This window comes from Pelophylax lessonae (genome assembly GCF_965119305.1).
Source record: "Pelophylax lessonae genome assembly, chromosome: 2".
In the NCBI taxonomy this organism is placed as follows: domain Eukaryota; kingdom Metazoa; phylum Chordata; class Amphibia; order Anura; family Ranidae; genus Pelophylax; species Pelophylax lessonae.
The window spans coordinates 610,463,487-610,476,234 of NC_138769.1; the positions used below are offsets into that span (position 1 = coordinate 610,463,487).

Below are 12,748 nucleotides of genomic sequence, written 5' to 3' on the forward strand. Positions count from 1 at the left end.
GTGCCCCTCCGCTAGGTATGCCTCACCTGAAAAGGAATTGGATAGTTATTTTTTTTTTGTTTACTTACCTTGCTATTGAAGATCGAAGATACTCACCTCAGAGTACTTCCTCCCTCGGAGCCGCGGCTCACCCCGTCACTTCCTGCCTCGCTATGATTCCTGGGAGCTGAACGTCACAGCTCCCAGGAATCAATGCGACAGCACCGGCCCCGCTCGTCATTTCCGGGCGACGTCGCATTCCCCTGCTAAACAGCTTCTGGGCATGCCCAGAAGCTGTGGAGGAATGCAGCGTCGCGCCGGAAGTGACGAGAGGGGCCGGTGCGGCGCATTCTGGGACAAGAAGACGCGGAAGAAGACACAGAAGAGGACCACGCCGGCTTCAGCTGCCCACAAGAGAGATGGAAACGCTGTGGAAGAAATTTTATAAGTAAGTATTTCTTCTAAAAGGTAAGTGCGAACCGGGACAGATCAGAGGCTAGCCATTGTGGAATGTGCTAGCCCTGACTGTCCCGGGGGTATGTTTATTAAAAAATGACATCTGTGCCCGGAACTCCGCTTTAACCATAGAAAATCCTAGTCCATGAGATAGTGGTGGGGCAGGTATTTAGGGAACTTTACAGAGGGATATTGCTCCACCTACAGGTCCACTAAAATATAGAATCAAACAATGTCTCTGGGAGACATATGCTGGATATGTGGAGATATGAAAATAAGGACTAGGTTGCCTTTGAAGTAGACAGGAGAGTGTGCCCTTGCCAAAGTGATAATGCCCCTACACATATTTACTGAAAATGACAAAAGCACATATCAGCTTAAGGGGAACACTAGAACTACAGGAAAAGAAGAGAGGCTCCTATAGGACATTTTGATCCACATATATAGATGCCATCGGGGTCCCACGAGGGGTCCCTAACGAATTTAAAGCTAGAGACCAAGTCAAAGCCGGTCTTGAGTTCTTTATCTCTCCCCTTGTCACCATAAGTAAAAAAAATCCAAAAACATGTAACGCCCAACTCTGTTTTATAATTTCTCAGCCAAGGAAACTGTAAGTCCCTTGATGACACCATGTGTATAATAAAGGAAAAATCATATAGATAAAGTCATGATTTTTAAGAGGGGATTGAAAGGAATATAGGTGGTCTTTTAGAGACATATATAAAAAGTCATTTCTATATATGCTATAAGAAACCTGTTTCTCATGCAATGAGAAACAAGCTACACGCTGGAAGATCAAGGTTCATCTTAAGATAAAATGATTCTATATATGTAACTCTTTTTTTTACATAAGATTCAAAGTACATCTTTAAGTGTGATTATATTAATCATTCCGAACTTTGTAATAATCAATAAAATGTTTTTACTGTTTCCTAATATGGAAATCCAATGTAACCTCCTCCTCTTTTCAAAAGCCCTATATATAGAGACTGTCTTTTCAATAAACCTTGAGAATTGATTCACCCATAAACCTGTCTGCATGTCTCATTCTGTGGTGAATTCTTTCTCCCGGGTACCTGTTTACATATAATTGACTGGTCATCTGATGGTCGGAGGGCTATCCATAGAAGGGTCAAGCGGACCACCAACAATATCCTTTCCTGCTTATTGGGTTATGGGATGGAGGGAGGCTTTGTACCCCCATTTGACGGGTGGATATGATGATTACTGGCTTGAATGGACATGCCTCCTTGTGTACCCTCCAGCCACCTGTCATCTCACCGATTTCTTACTCAGTCTGGAGGAGGACCTTGCTGCCCTCCGCAGTGACTCGTTTGTCTCATATGCCTGCATTTTCCCCTCCATGCCTACCTCCTGGTCCCTGCCGTTTCTCTACTCCTGGCCTGTCTCTACCTTCTCCGCCTTCTCCTTAGATGACTCGGGTTATCCTGCTAGATGCTGCTGTCCGTGACTATGGCCGGCGAGCCCTGGTCTTCTTTTCCCTCTTTTTGCTTCCCTCTTCTCTTCATACATGTCTCCCTCTCCTTTTCCCTTTCTCCTTCTCCCTCTTTCTCTGTTGGTTTTCTGCCTCCCGGTGGCTTCTGGGAATTCTTCTCCCCCCCTCCCCCCTCCTCCTCTCTTTTTCTAATCTATGTGTTCCTTTCTGGTTCTCTAGCCTTTTCCTATGCTTGTGCCTTGCTACCCAGCGAAATTTCGCCCGCAAGCTCTGTGACTGACAGAGCTGCGCACCAACCACCCCTCCACTGTCTGTGTGGTCAGTGGGGGCTTATGCTCAGGCTGTTGTTTTTCTGGGCCAAATGCTGGACCTGCTTGTCCTATTTCCTCTTGTGTTGTTTTTATTTTTCAATATTTTGCAGGTCTGGTCTTTGCTGTGGTTAGATTGGGAAATGGTATGCCCGCACATGTTTGGGTTGGTGCAGGGCGGGGTGGGGGTGTTGTTTTCTTTATTGTTCACATTTGCTCTATGTCTGTGGGAATGTATATCAAGTATTCTGTTATGTCTTTCACGTTTACATGCATTATCTCAGGAACAGCTATATGCCTGCCTGACCGAGGCTACTCGCTTAATACAATTTATGAGGTTTCCTTTTTTTCCGGGTCGAACTGGACCCCCGAGGCTCCTATACTACCTATCTCCCCTCGTACTTGATGGCTCAACTTTAATTTCTGACCTGGAACGTCCGGGGATTGGGCAATAGAATTAAACGCTCTGCAGTGTTTGCCTATCTTAAGGGCCAGCGTGCGGATGTGGTGGTGCTGGTGGAGACCCATCTGGAGGGCAGTCTCCAGATGGCGCTTCGACGCCCGTGGATCGGCTGGACGTTCCATTCCATGTTTACTTCCCATTCCCGTGGAGTGGCGGTATTGGTGGCCAAATCGGTGCAGTTTGAGCTTCGGGGATCCCTAGTAGATAGTAGACCCTCAGGGTAGATATGTATTTCTCTCTGTGCTGCTATGTGGGGAGCCCTTCCTACTCATGGCGTTTTATGTGCCCCCCCCTCTAGTCCACTGTCCTTACAGAAGGTCTAGACTTTATGTTGTCGAACCCCCATATTCCAGTGATCTGGTTGGGCGACTTCAACAATACCTTGAACCCCTCCCTAGACAGATTGCACATGACGGCTCCGCCCCCCCCTTTACCCACCACGACTAGATTTGCTAGACTGTTGACGGAATTTAACCTGTTTGACTCCTGGAGAGCCAAGTACCCTGACAGACGGGCCTATTCCTGCTACTCCTCTGCTCGTTAATCCATGTCTCGTATAGACTTTATATTGATCTCCCCCTCTCTCCTCCCACGCCTGGTGGATGCTGGATTTTCAGCTCGAGGGTTATCGGATCACTGTCCCTATATGGTGCAGATTGGCTTTGGCCACGACCGTCCCCTCCCAGCGTGGAGGCTCCATCCTCATTGGCTTGGGCTTCTTCCGGTGGAGGCGGATGTGGCGTCGGTTTGGCAACAGTTTTTTGTGGACAATGCCCACTCTGCCTCCTCGTCAGTGGTCTGGGAAACGTTTAAGATCCATGTCCGGTCCCATTTAACGAATGCAATTAACAAGCTCAAGTCCGACTCTTTGGAGAGCTATCGCAGTGCCCTGCGCAATCTGTCCACGGCGGAGCAGGCCTTCCAGGCGGCCCCTACGCCGGAGGAAGCTGCACAGTTCAAACTAGCCACTAGGGTGGTAGCACAGTTGGAATATGACAGGGCCCGCAGGAAGCTGTTTTTCCAGAGACAGAAATTGTTTGAGCACGGGGAGCGAGCGGGTAAGCTTCTGGCTTATTTGGTGCATTGTGAGGATAGGCCCCCTGTGGTGATTCGCTTGCGCTCCACGCAGGGAAACCTAGTTACTGACCCTAAACTGGTGGCGGACTCCTTCCGGGTGTTTTTTCAGGATCTCTACACTTCTACGGCCCCGGCGGATGATTCTCTTATGGACGCCTTTTTGGCCTCGGTGGCCTTTCCTCAGTTGACTGCCGAGCAGGTTGAGTCTTTGGAAGCCCCGCTCAAGGTGGAGGAGGTCATGGAGGCCATAGCGCAGTTCTCGAGGGCTAAGTCACCCGGCCTGGATGGCCTCCCGGTAGAATTCTATTCTATGTATGTTGAAGACCTAGCCCCACGCCTGCTAGCGTTATTTGAAGATATTTTTGAGACCTCTACCTTACCCCCGTCCATGAGGGAGGCTCTGGTGGTTCTGATACCCAAGCCTGGTAAAGATGCGCAGCGGCCTGAGTCCTACAGACCGATATCCCTCCTCCAGGTGGACGTAAAAATCCTGGCAAAAATCTTGTCCATTCAGGTCAACAAGATCATTCTCTCATTGATCCACACTGACTAATCGGGCTTTATGCCTGGCCGAAATACCTCATTCAACCTGCGTAGGCTATTTTCTGAATCTACAAGCCGCTCATGACAATGTGGGAGCCAGGGTGGTTGTGTCCTTGGACACGGCCAAGGCCTTCGACTCTGTGGAGTGGGGATTTCTCTGGAGATGTCTAGAAAGCTACGGCTTTGGCCCGCGGTTTGTCCGCTGGGTGCAGGTTCTTTACCAGGCCCCGGTGTCCAGAGTGCTGGCCAACGGCTGGACGTCTGATAGCTTCCCTCTTAGCAGGAGGACGCGCCAGCGCTGTCCGTTTTCACCGCTCTTGTATGCCTTGGTGGCTGAACCTCTGGCTATTGCTATTAGGGATCACCCGGATATAACAGGCCTTCGCGTTGGGCCCCTGGAGGAGAAAATCAGTATGTACGCTGACGATACGTTACTGTTTCTCGCTGACCCGGGGACCTCGCTACATACTGCACTCTCCCTGATTGGCCGATATGGCCAATTCTCTGGTCTGAAGATCAACTGGGACAAGTCCCAAATTTTGCCTATTGATGATATTTTGTCATTCCCTTCTAATCCCGAATTCCCCTTATGTAGAGTAGACCGCATTAAATACCTGGGGGTTCAGGTCACGACAAGGCTGGCAGACTATGTTTCGGGATAACTTGTTACCCCTCCTCACTATGGTCAAAGCGAGGACTCAGGCATGGGCTAGGCTACCGTTAGGGGTAATGGGTCGCGTTAATCTGATAAAAATGGTGTTGCTTCCTAAATTGCTCTATGTGCTGTGGCATTCTCCGATCTATCTTCCGCTCCGGTATTTTCTTCAGCTGGAGTCTCTCCTTAAACCGTTTGTCTGGGGAGCTTCCAGGCACAAACTGTCCTGGCGGAAGCTGAAGAACGCTACCACTCTGGGAGGTCTGGCTGTCCCTGATTTTAACCTATACTATATTGCGGCGCAGTTGTCCCATTTTTTCCATTATAATTCCTCTGATAAAGATAGATTTCTAGCGCTCCTGGCACCTACTCGGACCCATGCACTCACAGATCCCCTTTCTCTTATTGTCTCGGGTGTTCGGGGGGCGGATCACAGGGATGGTCGGACTTCAATGCTATATCAATACAGGAGGTTGTGGGACGTTGTCTTCAGCAAACTGGCTCTCCCTGGACTCCATGACTACACCCCGTTATGGTGCAATGCGTCCCTCCCTGAATTCCGTACTATTCCCGATGTGCATGTATGGGTACGACACGGTATCATCTTCCTATCTCATATCATTGCGGATGGAACCCTTAGGAGCTTTGAGTCCCTAGCCGCCCAATTTCGCCTCCCGCGTACTATGCTCTTTCGGTACCTTCAGCTACAGCATGCGTTCTGCACGCAATTTCCTCATCCGTTGCCAGCTCTGCCCCCGGTCCCAGTACTTGAAGTAGTTAGTTGCTCGAACCCTAGTCACCTTATCTCTATTTTATACACTGCTGCACGAGCCGGCCTCCACGGTCCTTGCGTATACACCTAAGGCTAAGTGGGAGGAGGATGTGGGCCCCCTGGAGGACGACGAGGGGAGTGACGCTCTGGATGCCTGTAAATTGGTCTCCCCTAAACTGTCCGACCAACTTACTCAGACATACATCCTACATTGTGCGTACCTTACCCCCCTATTGACTGCCAAATACCGACAGGATGCCAGACACCTGCCCTATGTGTGGCCCGGAGTAGGGTACTTTTTATCATTTGTTGTGGAGCTGCCCCGAAATCCAGGGTTACTGGGCTCAGATAGTTAAATTTCTTCATGACACTATGGGCTCCCCCCCTCTCGTTGTTCCCCAAACCGTGTTTATTGGGAATTTTCCCTGATACCAGTATGAATAAATTTACTACTATTTTTCTGCAAGAAACTTTGTTCTCCACCCGGAAAATGATAGCGCGCCGTTGGATGCGTGACAGACCCCCTACGTTTCATGACTGGCTCAGAGAAGTTAACGCTACTGTACCCTACAAGAAAATGTTGTACACACATCGCGGTTGCCCCACGAAATTTAATAAGATATGGGATAGATGGACGCAGGCCCCAGAGACGTGTGTTTAACCTGGGTTCCCTTCTAATGTTGCCCTGCATAGATGATCTACTGGCCATCTCATCTGATGTACGCCTCGGTCTTCGTACCTTATATTCAGAATTTGTCCCATACTAGTGACGCCTCCTTGAACTACGTTTCACACTGTACTTGTTATTATGCTCTTTTTGATACCCATGTCCAGCTGTATCTTATGTTACTTATTTCATTACTTGTGATTCACTGCATTCTCCTGTTACTGTTGTTTACACCTATTTGTGCAATAAAGACTTGTTTGATTAAAAAAAAGGGGACTCTGACTACACTATTAAAAGGGGACTCTGACCACACTGTTAAAAGGGGACTCTGACCACACTGTTAAAAGGGGACTCTGACCACACTATTAAAAGGGGACTCTGACCACACTATTAAAAGGGGACTCTGACCACACTATTAAAAGGGGACTCTGACCACACTATTAAAAGGGGACTCTGACCACACTATTAAAAGGGGACTCTGACCACACTATTAAAAGGGGACTCTGACCACACTATTAAAGGGGACTCTGACCACACTATTAAAAGGGGACTCTGACCACACTATTAAAAGGGGACTCTGACCACACTATTAAAAGGGGACTCTGACCACACTATTAAAAGGGACTCTGACCACACTATTAAAAGGGACTCTGACCACACTATTAAAAGGGGACTCTGACCACACTATTAAAGGGAACTCTGACCACATTATTAAAGGGGACTCTGACCACATATGTTCTTGCGCCCGTTAATTTAACGGGCTTAATGTCTAGTATATATATATATATATATGCTGTCCTAACTGCTGTCTCGTTCAGTTGCAAACCACACTAGTGTGCTTCTAAAGAGAGACCCGGTAACATAACAGCGAAGAGATGGTAAATAATTATACATAAAAAGATATTCACTGAGAAAGCCTTTATTTCTGATAAAAGATTATTTCATCCACATTTATCCTTAATTATGATAGTCTGCACTGATACCATCACATTTAGAAAGTAAAGATGCAAAGAACAGTCAGAAAGCAGATCCATCACTATCACTATTAAATGGAGACACTATTTTCTATTTCACGCGGGTCCAGGTAGGGATAAGGCAGACTCATGGTCTTGTTCCTCTCCTGGATGCATTTGGAGATGTCAGATAGTTGATGTTGGAATGTCTTAATGAACTTTTGTGGGTCCTCCTCTGTAAAACGTTCATCAGGGTACTCTCCTAGACGCCTCTGTAAAGAAAATAAACCATGTTGTGATTTTCTTTACATCTGTAGCACTGTAGGGATTGCTGTATGATGACTTCTTGGGCCTCCTCTGATTACCTGCAGCCAGTCACTTAGGGACAGTTCACACATCCACCCTTACTCCAAATGGCTTGTTACTCAAAAAAACAGTCCAGGGGGTTTTGGTTTTATATTTATTGTGAAACTTTGATGGGAGAAGGGAATAGTGGGATACTCCAACTTGAACTATTTACAGTTGATAAAGATAACTCCTCACCAGGTTACTTCTGGAAGCAGTCACACTGTTTTAACCATACTGCCACTTATATGGAAGGGGTTACGTCTTCTTGCTCTCTCCAGAAGCAGACTTGATGCAACTACATCATCTTCAGGACACTCTCTAGCATCCCCTTGATGGAAACCCATCCACTGACCCTTCTAGCTGAAGGGATGGCCCTCTCAAGACAGACCCCATGACACAGATCTGTAAACACTATGCAGAATCACTGGATTCTTTCCAGTGTCTCCCTTCCAGTCAGCTCTGAAGGACCTCCAAGTTCAGTTCCTCTCTAATTCTCAGGTCCTCAGGTTGACAACCTGAGGCCGCATGGCAACTTCTACAGAGGGAAGGCAGCCTGCACCGAGGCACATTCCTCTGCCAATCACCAGGGCTGTACTAAATGCCTGTGCACTCATTTGTCAGGTTTCCTCCCACTGTCCAATATGCCTCCCTTTTGGATCAGTGTTAAACACTTCAGACAAACTAAGCTGCACCTATGCACCATGAGTAGACCCACACTAGCGGATTCTGCTCTCTGGTAGGCAGAGAACAGTTTAGATTTACCTGGCAATCTTTCTAGTAAGCAGAAAAGATCCAAAACTATACTGTTTCTCTAGCACCTACCTAGGAGGGTGCTACACATCTATTCATTATTAACCACTTACCGCAAAGTGACGTAGGACTACGTCGGCAAACTTTGCGGTGTTATACCGGGATGATGCCTCTAGCTAGAGGCACCATCCCGGTACTGTGGTTTACAGCCGACAGTCGGCTTTCCGTCAGTAACGACCGATGCGGCTCGGGAGCCGCTCGATTGTTACCCGGGTGAGTGGGAGGGGATCCCCCCCCTTCCCACCGCCTTCTGTGACTTTCAACGGGCCTCCTGTCCCACCGGGAGACCCGAGCACCCAGCCGCCACGTCCGCCGGCTGGATGGAGTCCCGATCAAAGCCGGAAATGGCTTGGATCGGGTCTCCGATGACGTAACCCGGAGGCGGCGTCCATGACGTCACTTCCGGGTTACTGTGCTGCAAAAGGCGCCCTCAAATGAAATCGCTGTTCAAACCACAAATGTGAGGTATTGCCGCGATCGCCAAAGCGTGAGCAATAATTAAAAATATAGAGCTACACTCTAACTCTAAAATGGTAACCGTTAAAAAAAAATTTTAAAGCGTCGCCTATTGAGATCTCTATTGACCGTAGTTTGTCGCCATCCCACGGGTGTGCGCAATTTTAAACCATAACATGTTGGGTATCTATTTACTTGGCGTGACATCATCTTTCACAATACACAAAAAAAATGGGCGAACTTTACTGTTACGTATTTTTTAAATGCAGTGAAATGTGATTTTTCAAAATATTTCCAAAAAAATGGCGTTTTAAAGACCGCTGCGCAAATACCACTTGACAAAAAATATTGCAATGACCGACATTTTATTCTCCGGAGTCTTTGCTAAAAAATATATATAATGTTTGGGGGTTCTAAGTAGTTTTCTAAGAAAAAATACTGGTTTTAACTTGTAAACAAAAAGGGTCCGAAATAGGGCTGGGGCTTAAGTGGTTAAATAATCACTACATGTTATAGTAGACTCTGGAAATGCATTATATTGACATTTGACATAGATCATGTGTTATACAGTTTTAAGGCCCAAGGCATATTTATATAATACTTCTCACTACCTCCAGGAACTCACCTTATCCATGGGCTCATTGCTGAGAACCCACACAGCACTTATGCCAGCAGTTGTACTGTTTACATCTGGCAAGGCTTCCAAAATAGTCTCCATTGTAGTGACACCTTTGGTGCTGGGTGGGGGGCTTTTCATGGTGGTGGGGCCATTAGGCATCCAGGAATAGAAGTCAAACTGCAGAGGAATCAAACACAAATGAAGGAACATAACACATTTAGGATTCCAGGAAGTGTACACCAACTATATATGGAAGCTGCCATTGCTGACTTCCTCATAAATGTTGCCTGCCTGTTTCACTGACCCTTTGGTTTCAATACTTTTTAATGCACTCACCAATAACAAACTAATAGGAGTAGTCAGGAGTCCCTTAATGCACACTTGCATTAGCAAAGTAACTCAAAGTGTTGAAACAAAGCATGGCAGCCAGGAAACTAACATTTCCAGAATTAAGCCTCATCAATGGCACCCAATATGTTTTACTCAGGAAAGTTTTCCTTAATACTAGTCTAAATCACTGATCTTAAAGTATGCATTGACCAAAGACAGAATGCTTTTTATGTATAATTGCTTTGAGCCTGTGACTCAAATAACATTTAACTCTGAGGGGGTTGTGGCTACTGCCAAGATGGCCGGATGTGTCTGAAGAGAGCTCTGCTCACTGCCTTTAGCATCCAACTCCATCCTGTAACTTACTAGCATCTCCTGGTCTCCTTAAAGAAAAACTTGCTTTGACAAGAAAAATGTCGCTCGCAGCCCTCCACACACGAGGAGCAGCGGCGCTACAGCCATCAATGCCCAGAGAACTAGCATGCCTGTGGACAAGCCTTCCAAGCTGACACTGAAGCAAGTGAATACTCAGCTACTCAACACCGTCACCACCTTAACACCTCTCTAACTGGTAAGAGGGCCCTATCCTATCTGACAATGTGGCAGTTTTGCTTTTTCCTAATTTTTCACTTGAACTACAGAAACAACATTTTTTACGTTTACTGAAATCAAGAGGAAACTACGTGACCATTAGAGATGATCGAACGGTTCAGGTCGACCATTGGTTCGACCCGAACATTGGGTGTTCGAAATTCGGCCAAATTCTGAACTTTTTGTGGTAAAAGTTCGGAATTCGGTCAGCAGAACCACCCAAAATGCAATGGGTCAGGAAGTGGGCTTTAAAAGCCCGTGATTGGCCCAGAAGCGTCAGTAAAAGCCAATGAAGGGCGCAGGAGTCTGCTAGGAACTTGATTGGAGTGACTACGGGGTCCAGAGGCCAATCAGGAGTGAATAAGCCCCCCAGGATATAATATAGCCCCGCCTAACCTCTAGCACTGTAATACAGAGGCTTTTGAAGAGAGTGAAAGCATTTTTGTTTCTCCTGCTGTATGGAGCTGTTCTTTTAGTGTGAGGAAAGGAATATGCAGTGTAGTTAGGGTACTATATACCACTATAGTTAGATTCAATTATCTAGTTTTTGTAGGGATACTTTTAAGTGTCAGGGTGTTGGAGTTTAGGGTGACCTGACTCTGCCATGCCTGGGTGACCGAACTCTGCCATGTAAGGGTGACCGTAGTGTAGTTTAGCTGACTCTGCCTGCCATACTAGGGTGACCGAACTCTGCCATGTCAGGGTGACCCCACTATGCAGATTTTGGGTTAGGGGTATACATATATGTATATACACACACACATATATAATATATATATATATATATATATATATATATATATATATATATATACACACACACACACACATATATATATATATATATATATATATATATATATACACCCCTACACAGAAGTTCAGATGTCATGCCTGCCTCCAAACGCCTGCAAAAAACGCCTGAAAAACGCCTGAAACAAAAACGCCCAGGTGTGAAAGGAGGGTAACACCATCCCTGCGCTACTGAAATTCTAAGAAAAATAATCTTTTTTTTTTCTGGTTCTGGACATGCTACAGAGCTGAACCTTCACAGGTACACTTTTTAGACCCCCCAGACACTAAATCCAAATAAATCTAATTTTATTTTTTTTTTCAATAATTTTTTCAATAATTGGCTCTCTATCAAAAAGGAAAATTTTTAAGAACTTTTTTTTGCCTGATTCATAGTCCCTGGGGCATGACCCAGAACCCTAGGCACTTTTTAGGGGCATTTATTGGGTTTTAGGGCTTCAAAATGGTGTTTTTTTATTACCGAAGTTCGGGTCCCATTGATTTCAATGGGGTTCCTGAATCCGAACCAAACTTTCGGGAAATTCGGGTGTTCTGGTCGAACCGAACTTTTAAAAAGTTCGATTATCCCTAGTGACCATGTAATGATCCACTCTATGGCCTATCCAGCCCAGCTGAGGATAGCAGATGGCAGCGAAGTTCTCTTCTTTAACATGCCTGAGTAAGCAAAAGATTGGTTGTGCACCAAGGGGAGTCCACCAGTATACCGAACTGTATGTGAAATTCTGGCACCTTCAGACCACCTGCCAACTCTTTATCCTTTGAATCCTGAACCTTTTTCTCTTCATTTGATCCATTTTTGGATACATTAAACCAGCTGTTGAATGTGACTCCTCAAATTAGTTTACTCCTGCGACCTGCTATGGCATCACCCTTAGGCCATACACCAGGAAACTTCTATGTTGCTGTGACTTACCATAGGCTGAGGTGTACAGAGGACATCGGTCCTGGAACCCTGAATTTTGCAGAGACCTTTCAGTGCTTCTAAGCTCTGTGGACAACTGAATAGTACCATAAAGCTTTATGCTACTATTCAGTTGTCCATTATAACAGCCCCAGGAATATGCTAATTTTGACGGGTATACCATATACCAGAATCTGCCCTATTTAGTCATCCTTTTCAGGGAGCGTATAAGGCAGCTGTACATACGTATTGCAGCCTCATATGCTCATGCGATGTGTGGGCAATGCCCTGTTGACACTGTACATTGTTTTCATGTTTTTTTGTTTCATTGTTTATAGTTTGACTGACGGCCTTTGTACTATGGTTGGACGCCAGTTGGTACACTGGATCTGTTCAGTTATACCTTCCTGGAATCGGAGGTGGATGCACCTAGGTCTAAATATACCCACTTAGTTCAAATGCTTGCCTGACTTTCTTATAATGGCTACCACTTGTAATGTTTTGTCTTGAAATGTTTAAGATCCCAGAGACCCAAGTGCTTGATCTCTGAA

The 12,748-nt window shown here is 46.1% G+C and overlaps 1 protein-coding gene across 1 annotated transcript in view; it reads right to left on the reverse strand.

Annotated features, from left to right (window-relative positions):
* Positions 1-7,381: 7,381 nt before the first annotated feature.
* The window catches only part of LOC309548495 (hydroperoxide isomerase ALOXE3-like), a gene marked incomplete at its 5' end in the record, with an annotated part of 230,524 nt that continues 225,157 nt past the window's right edge, over positions 7,382-12,748 (reverse strand). The window contains 2 exons of the mRNA XM_082248442.1: positions 7,382-7,601; positions 9,569-9,739. Coding sequence (XP_082104568.1) covers positions 7,422-7,601; positions 9,569-9,739 — 351 coding nt within the window. The 3' untranslated portion in view covers positions 7,382-7,421. The remainder of the gene's footprint in view (positions 7,602-9,568; positions 9,740-12,748) is intronic.